The following is an 18,243-nucleotide window of genomic DNA, read 5'->3' as shown; positions in this document are numbered from 1 at the left end:
GTTAACTGCTAACTTCTCAATAGTTACATCTAGCGTATGTATTGATTACCTCTGGAACCTAGCTCTTAAAACGATTGAGGATTGGCCTTCCAATCACAATGGAAATGGTTGTAAATAGTTTTTAATCTTCTAATATATTGCTTTTCCATAAAAAAACACAAAAAAGAGATGTACCCAGTGTACAAGGCTCTTGCCACTGTGGGTATTAGGGAGGGTCATTATGTACTCAACCTTACCCCTGCGTACTAGCATCAACAAATCATTTATACTTCCCCAAAAAACTACTGATTTGTGAAACGGATAATCCCCGGAGGCAGCCACACTGAATCAAGACTCTTCACAGGAAACGCAGCACCCATTTTAATCTGGAGGAACTGTACTTGGATTCAAAACTTAGCCTTTACATTGTTATCCTTAACTTTGTTTTGATGACAATGAACAAAGTCCTTTTGCAATTAATTATACACAAAATATGGGGGCTTCTGTATGCAAGCATATGTTCGCCCATTGGCTCTTGCCCAATACAAGGACATACAGTAGAAAACAAACAAGAAATGCAACTCAGCAGGGGTAGATTCTGATTATAGTTGGTTTTTCTGTTTCAGACATTGATCAATAAAATACAGGGTGTCAGCCTCAATCCTGACTCCCATTTGTCATCCCACAAATCCCTGTGCCAGCCAAAGCCATCGCCGGAAGTTAGGTGTAAGTCTTCCTCAAAAAATAGACAAGGAAGAATGCACCAAATGGAAGTCTTACCTCACTGAATAGATCTGTTGCATTATACTTAACCCTCATAAACATCCAACAGACAAAGATGCATGTCTAGGGACTAGAAAAATTGCTGGAGCCAGCGACAATCTTCTGCATCTTTCTCCAAATCACTTCTCAATTTGTTCACTTGTTGCAGGGCCTGCTTCAAGTCCATCTTCTCTAATGGCAATGCAGAAAAGTCCTGCAAAAACTTGTTTGCCCTAACAACACCACTTGACATTTCATCAGGACCACATACACGCTTGCGTTTACACCCAACCTGTAAATCATATTAACACTGAATCAGTTGCTGGACAAAATAGACTGTGTAAAAATAGATACAACTTAATAAAAGAAAAAACTTGGGCCTCTGTCACTTGAAATTCAATAACCTGGACTAAGATCAGATATTCTTAACCAATATGCTAAATATCAAGGTATCTAATCAGGCCATATAACCAATTCAGTAAAAACAAGAATTGATGTCCAGATTTTATTTTTTGCTTCTGTTTTACCTTATTTTACTTTCTTCCCTTTTGACTTCAAGTAAGGATTACAATTAATGTCAATACATTCATCACCAATACATGAATCCCCAAATCATAATATCTTTTCTCTAAAGTAAGGGAAGATTTCTGTAAGGAGAAGAGACAAGTCTGATCATTAGAGTTTTAGCATCCTGATAGGAGGGTTCGGTAAATGAGGTGCAACCCCATGGAAATACAAAAAATGGTAGGCCCCCAGGTAATGCTTTGATCTACGATGCTCTCCTTTCTCAATTGATAGGTTTCAGCCAGAATAAAGATGTTTCATCACTGTCTGATTTAATGATATGAGGTCACTCCAATACACTACCAGCACGAAATGGTAAAAGGATCTATAGTAAGAAGCAATTTTTGAAAAAAAACAGGGAGAAATAAATAGATAATATAGAAAATCATATCCACTTCAACCACTTTTAGCATCACCTCTAATTTTATACACATTCTTTTTGGCGAGTGCTACTGTGATTCTTACAGAAAGCAAAATTTCCACAAAAGATCCACACAAAAAATAAAAAGCGGTTCTTAGGATTGAGAAGCCAAAAACAAAAATAAATCTTCGAAAGCCCCAAAAGTGCAAAAGGTTAAAGTATCAGTCCACAGAATCCAATTTGTGCAAGACGTGATTATGGTCAGAATTGCTCAGGGAAATCATAAGACCCTTACAGTCACTCTCGGGTAGTGATAATGAACAACCTTAATGACTGTTTATATGCACATCGCAGAACACATACAAGAAAGTGGAAAAATTGTGAGCTATGCACCACTAAAAATAGGCAGTGATTCAAAAAGAGAACGAATGATCCATCTACCAGAATGCTCAAAGTGAAGATTTTTATTCTACATTAGTGGATTGAACTAGCCAAACAGAAGCCTGAGAAGTGGCTTACTGTAAATAGTAGCTAGTTCCAGCCTGGATACAGCACAAATGGATGGAGTTTCCATTTTGTGACAATTAGCCAACTGGATCAACCAAGATTGTCATGAAAGAACAAAACACATCAATGTAAGCTGGGACTTGGATTCACAAAATTTCCTATTATGGACATAGTCTGGGTGAAACACTCTTAGCAGTGAAGATGTTTTGGAGACGATCAGGCACCCAACCATAGTTGTGTAGGCATAGCCTAGGCATTCAGGTGCCTTCTTGGGTCTAAGACAACAGCACGCCATGTTTGATGAAAGAAAGGCAACCGCCTTGGATGCCTTGGCATTGACTAGGCATCACCTAGGATGCCTTGGTTTTGCCTTGGACATCTAGGTGTTGCCTTGTGACAGCACACATTATAATATTAGCTTTTTGACACTTCACAATTTTACATTCATTTATGTTTATTGCTTTGTTTTTTAATGAATATGCTTGTATTATATACTATACTTTGTTTATTATATGTTGTTTTATCATATTAGATCGTTAATGCATAATTATATCATATTGCATTGATATGATTTATATGTTGCGTATATACAAAATGTTGTTTTATAATATTAGGTCATTACTAGCATATTTATATCATTATGCATATGATTTCTATGTTGCATATAGGCATAATAATATAAAATTATCATTGCTAATTACATATAAAACATGCCTAGGGCACCTAGGCACCCGTCCAGTGCCTTGGCACACCTAGTTGCCTTGACAATTATGCAACCAACTGCACCGTATATTGAGTCCACTTGAGTGGACTCAGGCTTGGAGTTCACTTGGCAGTGGATGCGGTTTGAAGCATAGTACTATATCTCGCGATATATCAATATCTCGGGCCTACCGAGATATCAGAAATATCCGAAATTTGGCGAAATTTCGCCAAAATATTGCATTTTTTCTGCAATATTTCGGGAGTCCATCTCGGTGGGTATTTGGCCATATCTAGGCCTGATACTTCATGGACACCCTTATTTAAGCTAAATAAACACATTTAAACCTTCATATTGCAAAAAAAATGAACTCAAAGTGGTGTTTTGGGTTTGCACCCTTGATTGATTGTATACGGTCGAACCCTGTTGCATAAAATAGTTAAATATATATTGTTTAAGTACTAAAAGACATAATAAGAAATTTAAACAAAGTAATGAAACAAAAATAAAGTCAAATGTAGCCTTTAGTTTAAACTCATAAAGTCATAACTCATAAACTTCATAATAGTCAATAGTTCAATACTTAATACACAGTATTTCTACGAAATTTACCAAAATATACCGAAATGTACTGAAATATACCGCTCAATACACAGTATTTCTACGAAATATACCAAAATTTTACCGAAATTTGAACTTTTTTCATTTTGGAAGGCCATCTCGTCTCGGTAGTGTCGAAATTACCGAAATTTCGGCAATATATCGCGAAATTTTGTACCATGGTTTGAAGATGATCAGGCAACCATGGTACTGTATCTAATGCAGTTCCCTAGCAGAGCATAAAAACTACAACTTCTATACAATGAAGAAACAGTTGCAGACAAAAACCATCTACTTCATTTACTGAAACTGACCAAGTGGCCTGCTTCCATCAGTAAGGCTCTTGAAAGAGTATGTTTCACATTATTCCCAAGTGGAGATGATAATACCCAATATTCCCCCTCCCACCCGGTCCCCCTCAAGAAAAAGATGACAAACACCCATGCACTCTACCTGACAACTAAGCATGAAGATCGAAGTATGATAGTTTCATAATGGAGAATACAGTTACAGCCGCTTGTCCTCGCATCTCTCTCAGATTGATTATGGAGAAAGAACCCTTGTTACAAATATATAGTGAAACCCTATACAGGTAATTTACGGAAATACCCATATAGTCCTAAAAAAAATTCATTGGGGGCTGCCACCCCCAAACCCCCGTATGGACCCACCAATTTGTCGTGACCCCACCAGTAACGAAGATTAATGCGCAAGATGGGCCAATTCGTCCGGGCCTCTTAATGGTTCTTCACAATCAGCCCACTTATGCAAGGGACGTAATACAAGACATCGTATCCCCAACAATTTCAATGTATTTATGAAGCAGCTCAAGTGGAAGTTGGAGAACTTATTCTAAACTCCCCCTCCCCCCCCTCCCCCCACCCCCCTGCCCAAAAAAAAAAAAAAAACCCCCACCCCAAGATACTCTCTACCATTCTTCAACAATTTACTGTAACCTGTATGTATGAATTCATTGATACTGTTTTATGCCCAAAAGATTTTGCAACTTACGCTGAATTCATGGAGACTTCATAGATCCTTGCAGAGACCACTTTTCCACTAAGATAAGCATGGTGAAGATGGATCAAAGTTCAGGTTTCTGTTGTTACAGGGAACTCAGAAAAGCTACATCATTGAAGAAAACTATGCATACTTGCCACCAGGTTTTCAAGTATAGACAATGTTTTAAGTATCCTACCATATTGGCCAATACTAACTGATACGTATCATATCTTCAAGGTACCAAAAAAAAAAAAGGGTGTACCCAATGCATGAGGCTCCTGCCACTGCAGGGTCTGGGGAGAATGTACGTAGCCTTACCCCTGCTTTCACAAAGAGGCTGATTCCAGACTCGAAGTTGTGACCACTTGGCCACAATGGAGCAACCTTACCGTTGCATCAAGGTCCGCCTCTTTCAAGTTACCGATATGATACCTAAAAATTAGTATTAGTACATGTAAGAAACCTCATCATTTATTCAAAATCAATTGAATGCACTTGTCTTGTCGTAGTGTTCGAGTTTATGTTGTAAGGGGTATTTTTGTCATTGGCTTAGTATAAGTCATGTTAAGTTGTAATTTTATCTTTTGTTCTTTTTATCTTTTGCCTCCCTGCCCAGGGAGGCATACGCAATTCAAGAAGTTGTTAATGAAGAAAATAGGTGAGTAGATTTCTCTCAACTGTCCTTCTTTCTCTCTTCTTCTTCCTCCTCTTCTCCTCCTTCTTTCCTTAGCTGTAAATCCTTGTTCCTTTGCTAGAATCCATTCATACCTAGTTTCTAACTTGGTATCAGAGCAGGTTTAAGAGTCGACCAAGGTCATTTGTTCTCCACACCTCTCTTTGGAATCCTAGAAAAGGGAGGGTTCCAATAGAGGCTATCCAATGTAAGATATTACACATAGAAGATTCAATGGAGTTATATCTTCCAAACTAAGCCCTAATGGAGAAGTTTTTTGGGACTGTCGAAGTGGATTGAAGCTTTAGCAGGTCTGCCAGAGTTACTACCAGCCCCAGCTTTGTTCTTATCGTTTCTCTCTCATCCCATCACCATTTGGAGTGGGACCAGGACTGTTAGAATCGCCCAGGGGTCCTCTTTCAAACCCTTAAGGACTCGGTTAGTGATATGGAAAGGTTGAAGAGTATAACTCATTCCTTTACAGTCTCACAGGTACCGCCAGCTACTGGTTTGCTTCCCTGTTTCATCTTTGCAGCCTTGTGATGTGTTGAATAGTTGTTGTTGGTTGAAGAGTTATCTTATTTGAGTATAATTGGTTGTTATGGATTGAAGCTAAGGTGCAAGCAGTGCATTTGATTCAGGTATCTTCAATAAACTGTTGTTTGTTTACCTGCTGCTGGTGTATTTGCTTACTCGTTTGCTTCTTTTCTTGGGTGGAGCGTACTCGTCATTTCTTTAAGATATTATGGTGGTGTGTTAAGTGTTTGCATAGCATGTCTGGGTCCAGATCTGAGGTCAGTGGACCTGTAGAAGCTTCAGCTAGTGGTATGGGTATATTCATCCCAGCATGACTCCATTTGATAACCCCATACTCAGAATATCTATTGTGAAGTTGGAAAATGCCAACTATTTGGATTGGTCTCACTCTATGAAGTTATCTTTGAGAAGTAGGGGGAAACTGGGATACATTACTAGTTCTATCAAGGCACCTGCGATGACTGATCCAGCATACCTGAAATTGGAGGTTGAGAACTCCACCGCCATGATCTGGCTGATTTTCTCCATAAAACCTGAGATAGGAAAGATATTTATGAGAAGGGAGACTGCAAAGGAAATTTGGGACAAGGTCTCCAAGACTTTTGACCGAGTGAATGACTCAGCAAAAGTCTATCAAATTCTCCAAAAAAGTCATCACTATGAAACAGGGTGATCAAAGCATTTCTGAATAGTACAATATTGTCATTGGTCTCTGGGAGGAGCATGACCACTATAGGGACCTCCATTTGTCCAATGCTGAGGATGAAGCAAAGGTGTATAGGACACTTGAGAAGGAGTGTGTCCTTATTTTACTTGGTGGGCTTAATCCAAAATTTGAGCCAATCCGACTGTAGATCTTTGGGTGGTCACCTCTGCATCCTTAGATGAACTATGTAGTTACTTATAGAGTGAGGAGATTAAGAGAGTATCCATGGACAATGTACCATCTCTGGAGAAATCTGCTCTTCTAGTTCTCACAGAGATTGGCGAGGTGGGGGGAGAGGCCAAAGGCCATCCCATGGAGATAACAAAGAAAAATTTAAATGTGATCATTGTCGGAAGCTGGGGCACACTAAAGAAAGATGTTGGGTTCCTCATGGTCAACCTGCTGGTATGCTTGGTGGATGTGCTAGAGCCCACACCGTTACAGCCGAGATTTAGTCATCTGAAATACAAGTTGATCCTGATTCTCTTTCTAGAGAGGATATTGCAGCACTACACAGAATAATGTCTTGACTAGGCCACTCTTCTACTACTCCTGCAGAGACAAATTCTTCAACCTCAGCCTTGCAAGCCTCTACATCTGCACCCTCCACTGCTCCCTCTTAGGTCATTGACTTTGGTGCCACGATCACATGGCTGGTGTGTCTCAGTGTTATGATTCCTATTCTATTTGCTTTAGTAGGGATAAAGATAGAGTTGTCGATGGTTCTCTTTCCTCTATTTTCGGTAAGGGTAATGTTCGAATCACTTCTCTCTCTCTCTTGATTCTGTTTTTCATGTCCCTAATTTTGCCATTAACCTATTGTCCGTAAGTCATCTAACCAAATCCTTAAATTTTCGTATCATTTTCTTTGCTTCCTATTGTCTTTTTTCAGGATTTGGTGGCGAAGAGGATTATTAGCAGTGGACGTGAGGAGAAAAGGACTCTACATTCTTGAGCCTTAGACACCTGTTTTGCTTGCTGCTCAGTCCTATGTTTGTGGCCAAAGTAACAATAGTACTATTAATTCTGTGATGTTTTGGCATCAACGTTTAGGCCACCCATCTTTTATTGTTATGAGAAAACAATTACCCCATTTGTTTACTTCTTTTTCTCCTTCTCATGTTTTTCAGTGTGAACCATGTATTTTTACTAAACATTGTTGTTCATCTTATCCTTATCATGGAAATAGATCCACTGTTCCTTTCAATAGTATACATGTTGATGTTTTGGGACCTACTCCCACTACCTGTTTGTTTGGATATCGTTATTTAGTTTCTTTGTTGATGACTATTCCTGGTCTACTTGAACATTTTTTATGAAACAAAAGAGAGATATTTGTGACAGTTTCAAAAATTTCTATCAATTGATTTGCACTTAATTTGGTACTCGCATTCAAATAGTTCGTTCTGATAAGGGAGGGGGGGGGAGAGAGTACACGTATGGGGACTCCAAGAGTTTTTTTGTTGACAATGACATCATTCATCAAGTTGTTTGTGTTGACAGCCCCCCCAACAGAATGGGGTAGCTGAGAGGAAAAATCGCCATTTGTTGGAGGTCACTAGGAGTCTCCTCTTTGGCATGCATGTTTCTAAGACCTTTTGGTCTGATGCCCTGCTTGTTGCTGCCTTCGTAATCAATTGGATGCCAACTCATCTCCTTGGCTCTAAATCCCCTCTGGAAATACTTTCATCTCAAGCTTCTGCTTTTTCCCTTGTTCCGAAAGTGTTTGGGTGTGTGTGTTATATCCATGTCAATAAATCAGCTCGGACAAAGCTTAACCCCAAAGTACTCAAATGTCTTTTCCTTGGCTATTCCTCCTCTACTAAAAGGTATAAATGCTACCAACCTTCCTCCTGAAGGCGACTTCTCTCCAAAGATGTCATCTTCTTTGAGTCTATTCCTTTCTTTTCTCCTCATCAGCATCCTCTTTAGGGGGAGACTAATAGGAGTGAACAGGCTGCTGATGTCATCTCATTTCTTTCTCCTTTGCCTATCTCCTCATTTTTGCTTGATATTGGGAAAAACAAGGAAGTGGATGTTGTTGACATTGATACTCATTCAGGTGTTGATGCTAGCAATGAAAAAGAGTTAGTTGTGTACAAAAGAGGTGAATGCTTGAAGGGAAAGGAAAAGAAGACTTGCCAAGAGTCCTCTTTGGGTCCACATCCTGAACTCCACCTTCCTCAATCAGGTAACACTTTTTTTCCTCCCTGCATAGTTGTCAAAGGCGTCGCCTAGGCGTCCAGGCGCCTTGGACGCCTTGGTCGTCTTATTGGTGTCGCTTTTATTCTGGACCGTCTCCAGCGCCATGGATTGCCTAGATGTCATGACAAATATGCCACCCTTTTGAGTTAGATCTTCCCATTGCTACTCGAAAGGGGAAGAAAGCATGTAATAATCCCATAGCCAAGTTTGTTTCCTATGATGTTTTTTTCTCGTATAGGTATTGCCTTTTCTAATGCTCTTGCTTCTTCCATTCCCAAAAATGTCATTGAGGCTATGCCTAACCCATATTTATCAAGGCGTCGCCTTGGACGCCTTGGGTGCCATGGCAGTGTCGCCTTGATTTTTGACTCTCTAAAACGCCATGGTTGCCTTCCCGCCTTGATAACTATGGTCTAACCCAAAGTGGAAGGAGGCCATGTCTGAGGAAATGATGGCTCTTGAGAAGAGTGGTACTTGGACACTTGTAAATCTTCCCAGGGGGAGAGTTCTAGTTGGATGCAGGTGGGTCTATACAATTAAGTATTGATCAGATGGTATTGTGGAAAGATAAGGCTTGGTTGGAGGCTAAAGGGTATAGTCAAGTGTATGACATTGACTACCAATAAAGGTTTGCTCCTGTGGCTAAGCACAACTCAATCAGAGTTCTCCTCTCAGTGGCAGGCAATAGAGACTGGCCGTTGCATCAATTAGATATAAAGAATGCCTTTCTCCATGGTGACCTAGAAGAAGTGTACATGCAGCCTCCACCTGGTTTAAAGTTTCCCTCAACAGAAGGGAAAGTGTGCCGCTTAAAAAAGACATTTTATGGCCTCACGCAGTCTCCTAAGGTTTGATTTGAGCGATTTAGACAAGCCATTCTAAGGAATGGGTATTCTCAAAGTCAGACTGACTACACTTTGTTTATTCAGCGAGGAAATGATATAGTCACAGCTCTCATTATTTATGTTGATGACATTGTAGTAACTGGGAATGACAATGTTAAGATAAGTAGACTGAAATCTTACCTGGCCCAATAGTTTGAGATTAAAGATCATGGACTTTTGAAGTACTTCTTGGAAATTGAAGTATCAAGATCAAAGAAGAGAATCAATATTTGTCAGAGGAAGTTTGTACTGGACCAATTGAAACAAATACGAATATTGGGGTGTAAACTAACAAACTCCCCAATTGATTAAAATCACAAGATTGCGCAGGGAAGTACTAGAGATTGGTTGGGAAACTGATCTATCTCTCCTTGACTCGGCTAGACATCACTAATGTAGTTGGAGTGGTGAGCCAGTTCATGCATTCTCCCAAGGGTGGGCACTTGGATGCTATTTATCGTATCATCAGGTACTTGAAATCTTTCTCAGGAAAAAGGCCTTTATATGCCCGGCATAACCATTTGAGGATAGAGGGCTACACTGATGTCGATTGGGCTGGTTCAGTTTCTGACAAACAATCTACATCTGGTTAGTGTACCTTTGTAGGTGGTAATCAAGTTACATGGAGGAATAAGAAACAACCAGTTGTAGCTAGATCCAATGCAGAGGCAGAATTTAGATCCATGGCTCATGGAGTGTGAACTCATATGGCTGAGGTAGTTGATTCAAGAGTTGGGTTTTGACTTTGAGGGACCTATGTGGCTCTATTGTGATAACAAGGCTGCTATAAGTATTGCTCATAATCCCATGCAACATGACCATACGAAGCACAGTGAGGTTGATAGGCACTTCATCAAAGAAAAGTTGGATTCTAGTTACATTTGTACCCACTTTGTGAAGACGGGTGATCAAGTGGCAGATATCTTCAGCAGATGTCTCATTCCTAACCAATTTAATACCCCCTTGTGCAAGTTGGGAATGCATGAAATTTATTCTCCAACTTGAGGGGGAGTGTTAGAGTTTATGTTGTAAGGAAAATTTTGTCATTGGCTTATTATAAGTCATGTGAAGTTGTACTTTTATCTTTTACCTCCCTTGGGAGAAATATGTAATTTCAAGAAGTTGTCAATGAAGAAAATAGGTGAGTGGAGACTATTCTCACTCACCCACGAGTTCTCTCAACTCTCCTTTCTCTTCTTCGTCCTCCTCTTCTCCTTCTTTCCCTAGCTGTTAATCCTTGTTCCTTCGCTAGAATTGATTCATACCTAGTTTCTAACTCGTACTTGTTCTCCTTTTGTATACATAATATATTTTACAAATGACTTATAGTATTTTACATGCTTCAAAACTGTATTTTGCAAATATCCTAGGCAATTTCCATATGTTTTTTTGACCATAATCTATACATATCTTTAATCTATTTTGCATCTCTCCCTCACTGTAGCAAATAATTTCCATGCAATTATCAACCTTTAAAGAAACTCAAATCCCAAACCGATGCGAACTAGGCCCACCAAAGCAATAAATTTGCAAATATACTAGACTGATGACAATTCTGTAAATGCTGGCAACACATATGGGAGCACGCAAGGAAATATACCAAATAATGCAATCCGTCATTCCAAAAACTGGATTGGATCGATGATGGGCCCACCAAGTCAACAAGACCCCAAGAATTAACAGGCAATGGCAGTGTGGTAAATAACCATAAATTACAAAGGGTTATTGGCAAATAAAAAGGCAATGGAATACAAGAGGGATTACTGGAAACAAAATAAGAACAATAAAAATTGGACAAGGGAGGGATGGTCAGAGCAATGTTGTAATTTTCCTGTATTCCAAAAACAACCACTTAAATAGGGGTGGAATTATAAAGTAAGAGAAGCAATTACTTGGGAAGGGGTATTTCTGGAACGGAAGGAAAATTATAGTAGAAGATAATAATGGATTGAAAAGGGGGGGTAATATAGGGAAGGAAGCTAAAAAGGTTACTCAAGGGGAAGAAGGAACCGTCTTCTTCTTTCAAAACCAGAAATCAAACCAGCGGTAAACCCAATATTCCATCGACTTATGAGAAAATGGAAACCCCATCTGCAACAGCTCCTCCCATTCCATGTTTGAGTTTCGAAAGATGGCATTAGTTCCTTGATTCATCCTTGCGAGAATCCAAGTTGTCGCAGTCTTGTCATAAACCAGAAGTAGAAAGAGATGAATTGATTGGAGAACAGGGCAACCGATAACAGCAAATCGAGGATAGCATCCAAATCAGCGCACCTCTAGTAGCAACAAGTTACCAGAAAAAAATAAAAAGCAGTAGCAATAGATGCCTTTGATAATCACCATGATACCAAAGGGGGCCCACAATCCTTATGATCGAAGCAATTGGAACAGCAGCAGCGACAATAAAGCAGTAGCAGTCAAACCCAAGAACAAATCAGCAGCTCGATTCAATTCAGATAATCAAAGAACCATAGCACATAGCAGCTCCAAGCAACAAATCAACAGTAGCAACACTAGCAGGTCAGAAAACCAGAAATCTTCAACTTGGGAGCAGCAATCGATGGGAAGAGAACTCGATAGGAGTTTCAGCAGCAGTCTTCGAAACCAAGAATCGAGCATGAGTTCGGGAGGAAGGATGGTAGCAGAAATCTTCAGCCACAGGTTCAACAATTTTTCTTTCCTAGCAAGTAGGGTTTTCAGATTTTCTTCTTCTTCTTCATCATAGCTCTGAAAACCCTATCACGAATTGCAAATCAAATATCAAGAGATACTGGTTACAGCTCTGATACCATGTGACAAAACTAAGGATCTATAACCAGTACCTGTAAGTAGAGAGAGAAGCGAGAAAGAGATTGAAGGAGAAGAAGAGAAGCTGAATGATAGACAATATGTTGTATCGGACCAACCCTTGATCTTTATATATTAAGTCAAACAGAACTACAATACGAAAATGGCACTTACCTTGCTAAGCCTAAGACTTATAGGAAAGTAAGAACTTACAATAGTGTTGGAATATGTAATCCAGAATACCGTGGGGGTATTCTGGTCCTTTTGGGGGTAGTTTAATTCTTATGTCATTAGGTTAAGTTGCTGCTCTTATACAATCAGTTAGTTAGGGGTAATTATGTCTATTTCAGTCCCTTTGTAACTTTCCCCTCTATTTATCTCTATTATAAATAGAGGGGCTTACCTATCAATGAATCTAACACATTCTATGCTCTAATTCTCTCTTTCTAACCCACGGTTCTGCTAACATGGTATCAGAGCCAAGTCTGATCTAGGTTAGAAAGAAAGAAAAAACCCTCCTTTTCTTCTTCAATCGACTTCTCCCTCCTTTCTCTCTTTCTTGGTTTCACCTTCTTCTGGTTTTCTTCTTCTCATCCTTGTAAGGGGGTAGCACTAATGGGGTAAAACCTAAACCAATGATTTAGTTGCTGCCCTCCTACATCCTATCTACTTTTTTTCCATTCAAATTCTGCTGGAACCATACCTGTAACTTGAAGGTTTCCAGAACTTTCTTGAAGATCAAATTCCTCTCACTCAAGCAGGTTGATCCTCCATTGTTGGGGCCTCCTATGCAACCTTTTCCAGCATCTTTCTACCTTCTTCCATCTACTCCCCTTTCTTTTCTTCTCCATCCTTGATTTACCCCAATCGATCTGGCCAAACCCTTAACCTTCTAATTTTGGATCAACCCTTGGTTCTCACAATCCAACCATCAGATCAGGCTGAGATTTCTTGCACAGATTACTCCCTATACAAGCCCTACTCGACCTTAGTTTGGACCCTTTCTAATGGTTGGATTAGTTTCTACAGCAAAGCTTCCTTAACCTTCTAATTTGGTTACCTGCTAAAAATCCTAACAAAACCTTGAATCCAATCGAATTTAGGGTTACAGGTTTTAGCTCTTGCAATTTTTTGGAGGGCTGATTACTTCCACTTCAAAGACCAATCGACCTCAATATTACATCCTTCCAAGCTTTTTTGAAGACCCCTACCCCAATCGATCTCTACTTTTCAGGGTTTCCAAAACCCTGATACAAATCGATTTTTGCCGATAGGGATGTTTGTTGCTGCTATAGTGCTTTGGAGGTGGTTCTAACATTAAAAGAGACACTCTACTTCATCAATTCATGGCTTGAAGAAGGTCTATTTACTGCAATAGCTGCTGCCCTAATTTTCTGCAACTTTTTGGTGTCTCTCCCTCTTGAAGATCAAGTCTCATTCTAACTAGAGATTGGTTGTTTGCATTGGAGGTCCCATTCTAGCAAGTACTAATCAGCATCTATTGCAAGTCTACATCAACAGTTGAAGCCCCCTTTCCCTATATCGATCTCAATTTCAGGGTTTTCTAAAACCCTGACTAAAATCGATTTTAGAGTTAGGGCTGTCCTATCAAGCTAATTTTTTTAGGGGAGTCTTATACATACCAGAGGAGCATTCAACCCAAATTTCAGCATCATTCTTGGAGTTTTTTTGAAAAAAATTCAGGTTTCATTCTTATGGCTCGATTTCTCCAACTATCAACCTATTCTTTTACTGGTTCCTATGTGGCTGGCTGCTTCAACCACCTATGGATCTGTTGGGTTATTTATCTTATACTTGTTGGTTCTATTGAGCTTTACTACATACCTTGCTGGTTCTATTGATTGGCTTCTGTAAACATGACTGGTTGACATGTTACCGCTGCCTTTATGAGGACTATTGCCGCCCTGTTCTTGAGACTGAATATCCTACTATTGGAGATCGAATTTCTTTCATTGTTGAAGACTCGAATCTACTACACTGGAGATCAGTTTATGGGATTACAACATTGTGTTCCATAGTTATTGGTTGCCACTACGAACCTATTCAATTGTGCGAAGTTTTCTTTATTGATTCAAATCCATCTTACTTTGAGAGCTTGATCCTAGCATTGTTCACTAATTCAGATCTGATCCAAGTTTTTTTGAAGCTTATTACATCAATTCTGCCCAGATATCTTCGTCAGTTCTATTTAGCATTTGGGAGTTTACAAATTGGAGCATTGCACACTGGTTCTTCCTTGTGTGAAGATTGATCAAGTTTTGAAGAATGGTGCTTTCTCCTTATAACAAATCAAACCTGTTTTTTTATTCAGATCTGATCATTGGAGATTGGTGTTTCAGAGTAAGTTTAATTGATTGAAGAAGGTTGAAGATTACTATGTTGCATTGTTTTTCTCCGTGATTCATTATCCCACTGCTTGTTTTTCCACTTCACCACCTCCCATACCATAACCTTTGGCATATTATACCCATAACCACTTTGGAAGTTTATGGTATTCTCTAAAATGTCACTTCTTTCTTTTCCATTACTTTTGGAGAACTCTGGAAGGTTATCCTTTTGTACTATCTCATTCATCATCTCTGCTATGTCCACGTGTACTACTACACGTGAGGGGGAGATTATGTACAGTACACCTGCAGACATTGCAGAAGCAGAACTTGCAGGAACACTTGGTGCAAAACATAGAAGATCAGTGCTTCCACCATTGCCATTGGGTATCCTTTGTTATTGGGTTGAGTTTGTCGGTAAGGGGGAGATTGAAGTATTAAATTGGTTGTTGCCAGCCTATATGAGGGTTCACAGTTGGGTTGATTCAATTGTTTTCGCTGCCTGATTCAGTTTATTCCGCTGCTTGCTGCCCTAGTCTTTCACTTCAAGATTTTATGTCACTATGACAATCTGAGATTCATCACTGGATAGCTATTGAAGATCGTTGAAAGCTGCCTTCTTCGGAAGAAATTCCAGTCCCAGTTTGCTAATCATGTTTGTCCAAGTTTTGAAGATCTTTTTTTTTTTAAGTTCTTGAAGGTTTATTTGGGAGCTGCATTCATTTGTCAAGCTGGACTCTACTGCAATATTGTTTCTTCTCATTTTGTTCAAGTTGGGTCTTAGTGCCTTGTATGTGTCAACTTGAGGGGGAGTGTTAGCATTATTATGGAGCTTTTTTTCTTATTACTTTATTAGTTCAAGTTGGAGCTTCTTTTTGCTTATATGTATAATCCAGCTTGAGGGGGAGTGTTGGAATATGTAATCCAGAATACCGTGGGGGTATTCTGGTCCTTTTGGGGGTAGTTTAATTCTTATGTCATTAGGTTAAGTTGCTGCTCTTATAGAGTCAATTAGTTAGGGGTAATTATAAATAGAGGGGCTTACCTATCAATGAATCTAACACATTCTATTCTCTAATTCTCTCTTTCTAACCCACGGTTCTGCTAACAAATAGAAATAAGAAACAATAAGAAATTAAGCTAAACTACTTAACCAAGAATATAACCCCCACGGTACAATCTCTAACAATCAATAAAGACAACTATCTAAATTTATTTCGAAGTTACTAGCTCCAAGATAGATTAAATAAATCCAGGGTGTCCTTTATCCTCTCCCTTATTAATTGTAGAATGTATATCTCTTTTTTCTTTTTCTTTTTTTCATCTAATGCAACCTAAAATGCATTGAGCTAAAATATGAGTTAGTCTATTAAAGACCTAATCTCTATTCACTCCCATATTTTCTCTTCTCTCTTCTTCCTTTGTACATATTTCCACTCGTTTCAATTTAAGAGTATACCCACTATAGACCCAAAACACATTTTAGTAGACAGTACATGTTAAAGATGTAACTTTCAATAGATGAAGTGCAGCTCATAATACACTAGGCAAACAATCATGATCATAAAGCCTTAGAGCTATGAGATGCAAAAACAGTTTTAAAACTATAAACATGATGAGGAAAGTACAGAGCTCTTTTGTGACGGACCTCTTCCCTTGTGTCATTTGAAATGACTGAAGCTGGTGAAAAATTTTCCAACTCCGCAGCCTTTTCTCTAGCAAGGGAAACAACACTCTCAGGGAAGTTTGCAAACTCTGCAACATGAATACCAAAACTTTGATCACAAGCCCCTGGTTCAACCTGAAGATTTTTATCAAATTAGATAGTACAAAAAATTAAAAGTTTCAACAGAAATCATTAACGAGTACACTAATTACCTTAAGCAAAATATGGGAAAAACCTTTTAAATAAATTATCAGCAATATACTGATCTAAACATAGTAATAACAATGGATTGATCAGTTGGTTTCTCATAACATATGAAGCAACCTATCATAAATCCCACAAAAACCCAATCTCAACTTAAGGAGATCACTGAAAAGCCCTGGAAAAATCGTATATGTTGGTTCAGGAGTGCATTACTGCAACTTTTAAAATTGCTACTCTAGTACTTCAATTTTATTACTTTTTAGTAATTCTGAATTTCATTTATTTTTCAAAACCACAATTTATTAATTGTGGTAAATCCCAATATTACCATTTGAAGTATGGCCAATTTCTTATTTATAGAAAATATATTTTTGCTATTTTAGTTTCTTTTTTTTTTTTTGGTAAACATTTTTTCTATTTTAGTTAATCTGGGTTTCTTAGTAGGGTTCTTTAGGCTCCATTTATTTCCAGGTATATCTATGTACAATGAAAATATTCAAGTAAAATCGCATTTTTTGTATTAATTTTACCTGAAGATTTTCCATTTTTACATGGATTTTACCAGAAAACAAATGAAGGCTCGATAGAATAGTCATTCCCACGTTTAAGTGTCATTTTGTTTTATGCTTTGGTTCTTTGCTGCTGGAAAAACATTTTCTGGACATCACACCCATAGATTTTATCTCTTGATTGGCATTATTAGAGCTGTACAATGATATCAGACATTTCTCCTTCTCATATTTCTCCCACTGTCCCGATGATACCTCTGCCACTCTGGCAACTTGCACAACACCTCTACAATATCATCATTTTCTTTTCATGTTTTCCTGCTGTGGAAACTCCTCTCCTTCTCCAGCGATTCCATGTGGGGTTCCTTCTTTAACAATCACAGTATGGTTCATTCTCCAGCAAATTCAAACAAAAAAATTTTCAATTCAAGAAAGGTAAAAAAGCAAAAAAAATAATATCGCTTACTCAAGGTTAAGGACCTACCTTGTAAAGCATCGTCAGTTTGTGACTTGATGAATCAATATGTGCACTGACATGATAATTTTCCACACCAAGTAAGGACTGCCTATGAGGCTCATGATCACTATTATCATGAGCTAATGCAGTCAATTCATGAAAATGTGTTGCAAACAAAGTTGGTGCTCGGGTGACCTCTACAAGATGCTCACATATAGCCCAAGCCAAACCTGAGTAAAGAAGTGAACTTTGATGAATGCAGAATAATAAAAGCAACTTCATTCTAACTATACTGAAAATTAAGAAAGAAACTTAAGGTCATTATCTAATAAGAAATAAACACATCACTTAGAAAAATATCAAGAGAAGTAGCAAAAAGACCAGGAAGCAACTTGCATGGAAAATCAGCTAAGACGGTAAACTACATTGGGGCCAATATATCCAATCCAGCATAAGGATGAGTTCATTTCTTTTGCCCTTTTCCCCTTTTCTCTTCGACTCTTTGTGGTTTTTTTTTTTTTTTTTTTTGGAAGGGGGGGTGGGGGGTGGGGCGGGGAGAGGATGATAGGTGAGATGCAAATTTATTTTTGAATTCAAATTATATGGCATTAATAGAGCATAGGAGCTATCAAAATAACATCGTTCCAGTCCCTTTTGAAAGAATAGAATATGTCATGCAGTTCCTTAGGGATCAAGGACCATAGTGGTAAAATACTAAAGATTTACCTTACAACTTGTACTTGAGTGTAATAGATGTCCTCAAATATGCACAGATTCTTCTATAGATGC

General features: G+C 38.6%; 1 protein-coding gene across 2 annotated transcripts in view; it reads right to left on the bottom strand.

The window, feature by feature from the left end:
- Nucleotides 1-384: 384 nt before the first annotated feature.
- LOC122664174 (DNA mismatch repair protein MSH2) overlaps nt 385-18,243 on the bottom strand; it is a 53,983-nt gene continuing 36,124 nt past the window's right edge. The window contains exons 11-14 of one of the 2 annotated variants that reach the window (XM_043859888.1): nt 17,482-17,684; nt 16,267-16,419; nt 793-1,033; nt 385-671 (exon numbers count right to left, since the gene is read on the bottom strand). In XM_043859888.1, the coding sequence (XP_043715823.1) occupies nt 833-1,033; nt 16,267-16,419; nt 17,482-17,684 (557 nt within the window). In that variant the 3' untranslated portion in view covers nt 385-671; nt 793-832. Of the gene's footprint in view, nt 1,034-16,266; nt 16,420-17,481; nt 17,685-18,243 lie in introns of both variants that reach the window. The other variant, XM_043859887.1, reaches the window with a different exon arrangement.

The sequence above is a fragment of the Telopea speciosissima genome, chromosome 6 (assembly GCF_018873765.1).
Source record: "Telopea speciosissima isolate NSW1024214 ecotype Mountain lineage chromosome 6, Tspe_v1, whole genome shotgun sequence".
Classification (NCBI taxonomy): Eukaryota; Viridiplantae; Streptophyta; class Magnoliopsida; order Proteales; family Proteaceae; genus Telopea; species Telopea speciosissima.
Note: the sequence above shows the minus strand (reverse complement) of the source record. Positions and strands in the feature narration are given on the sequence as shown.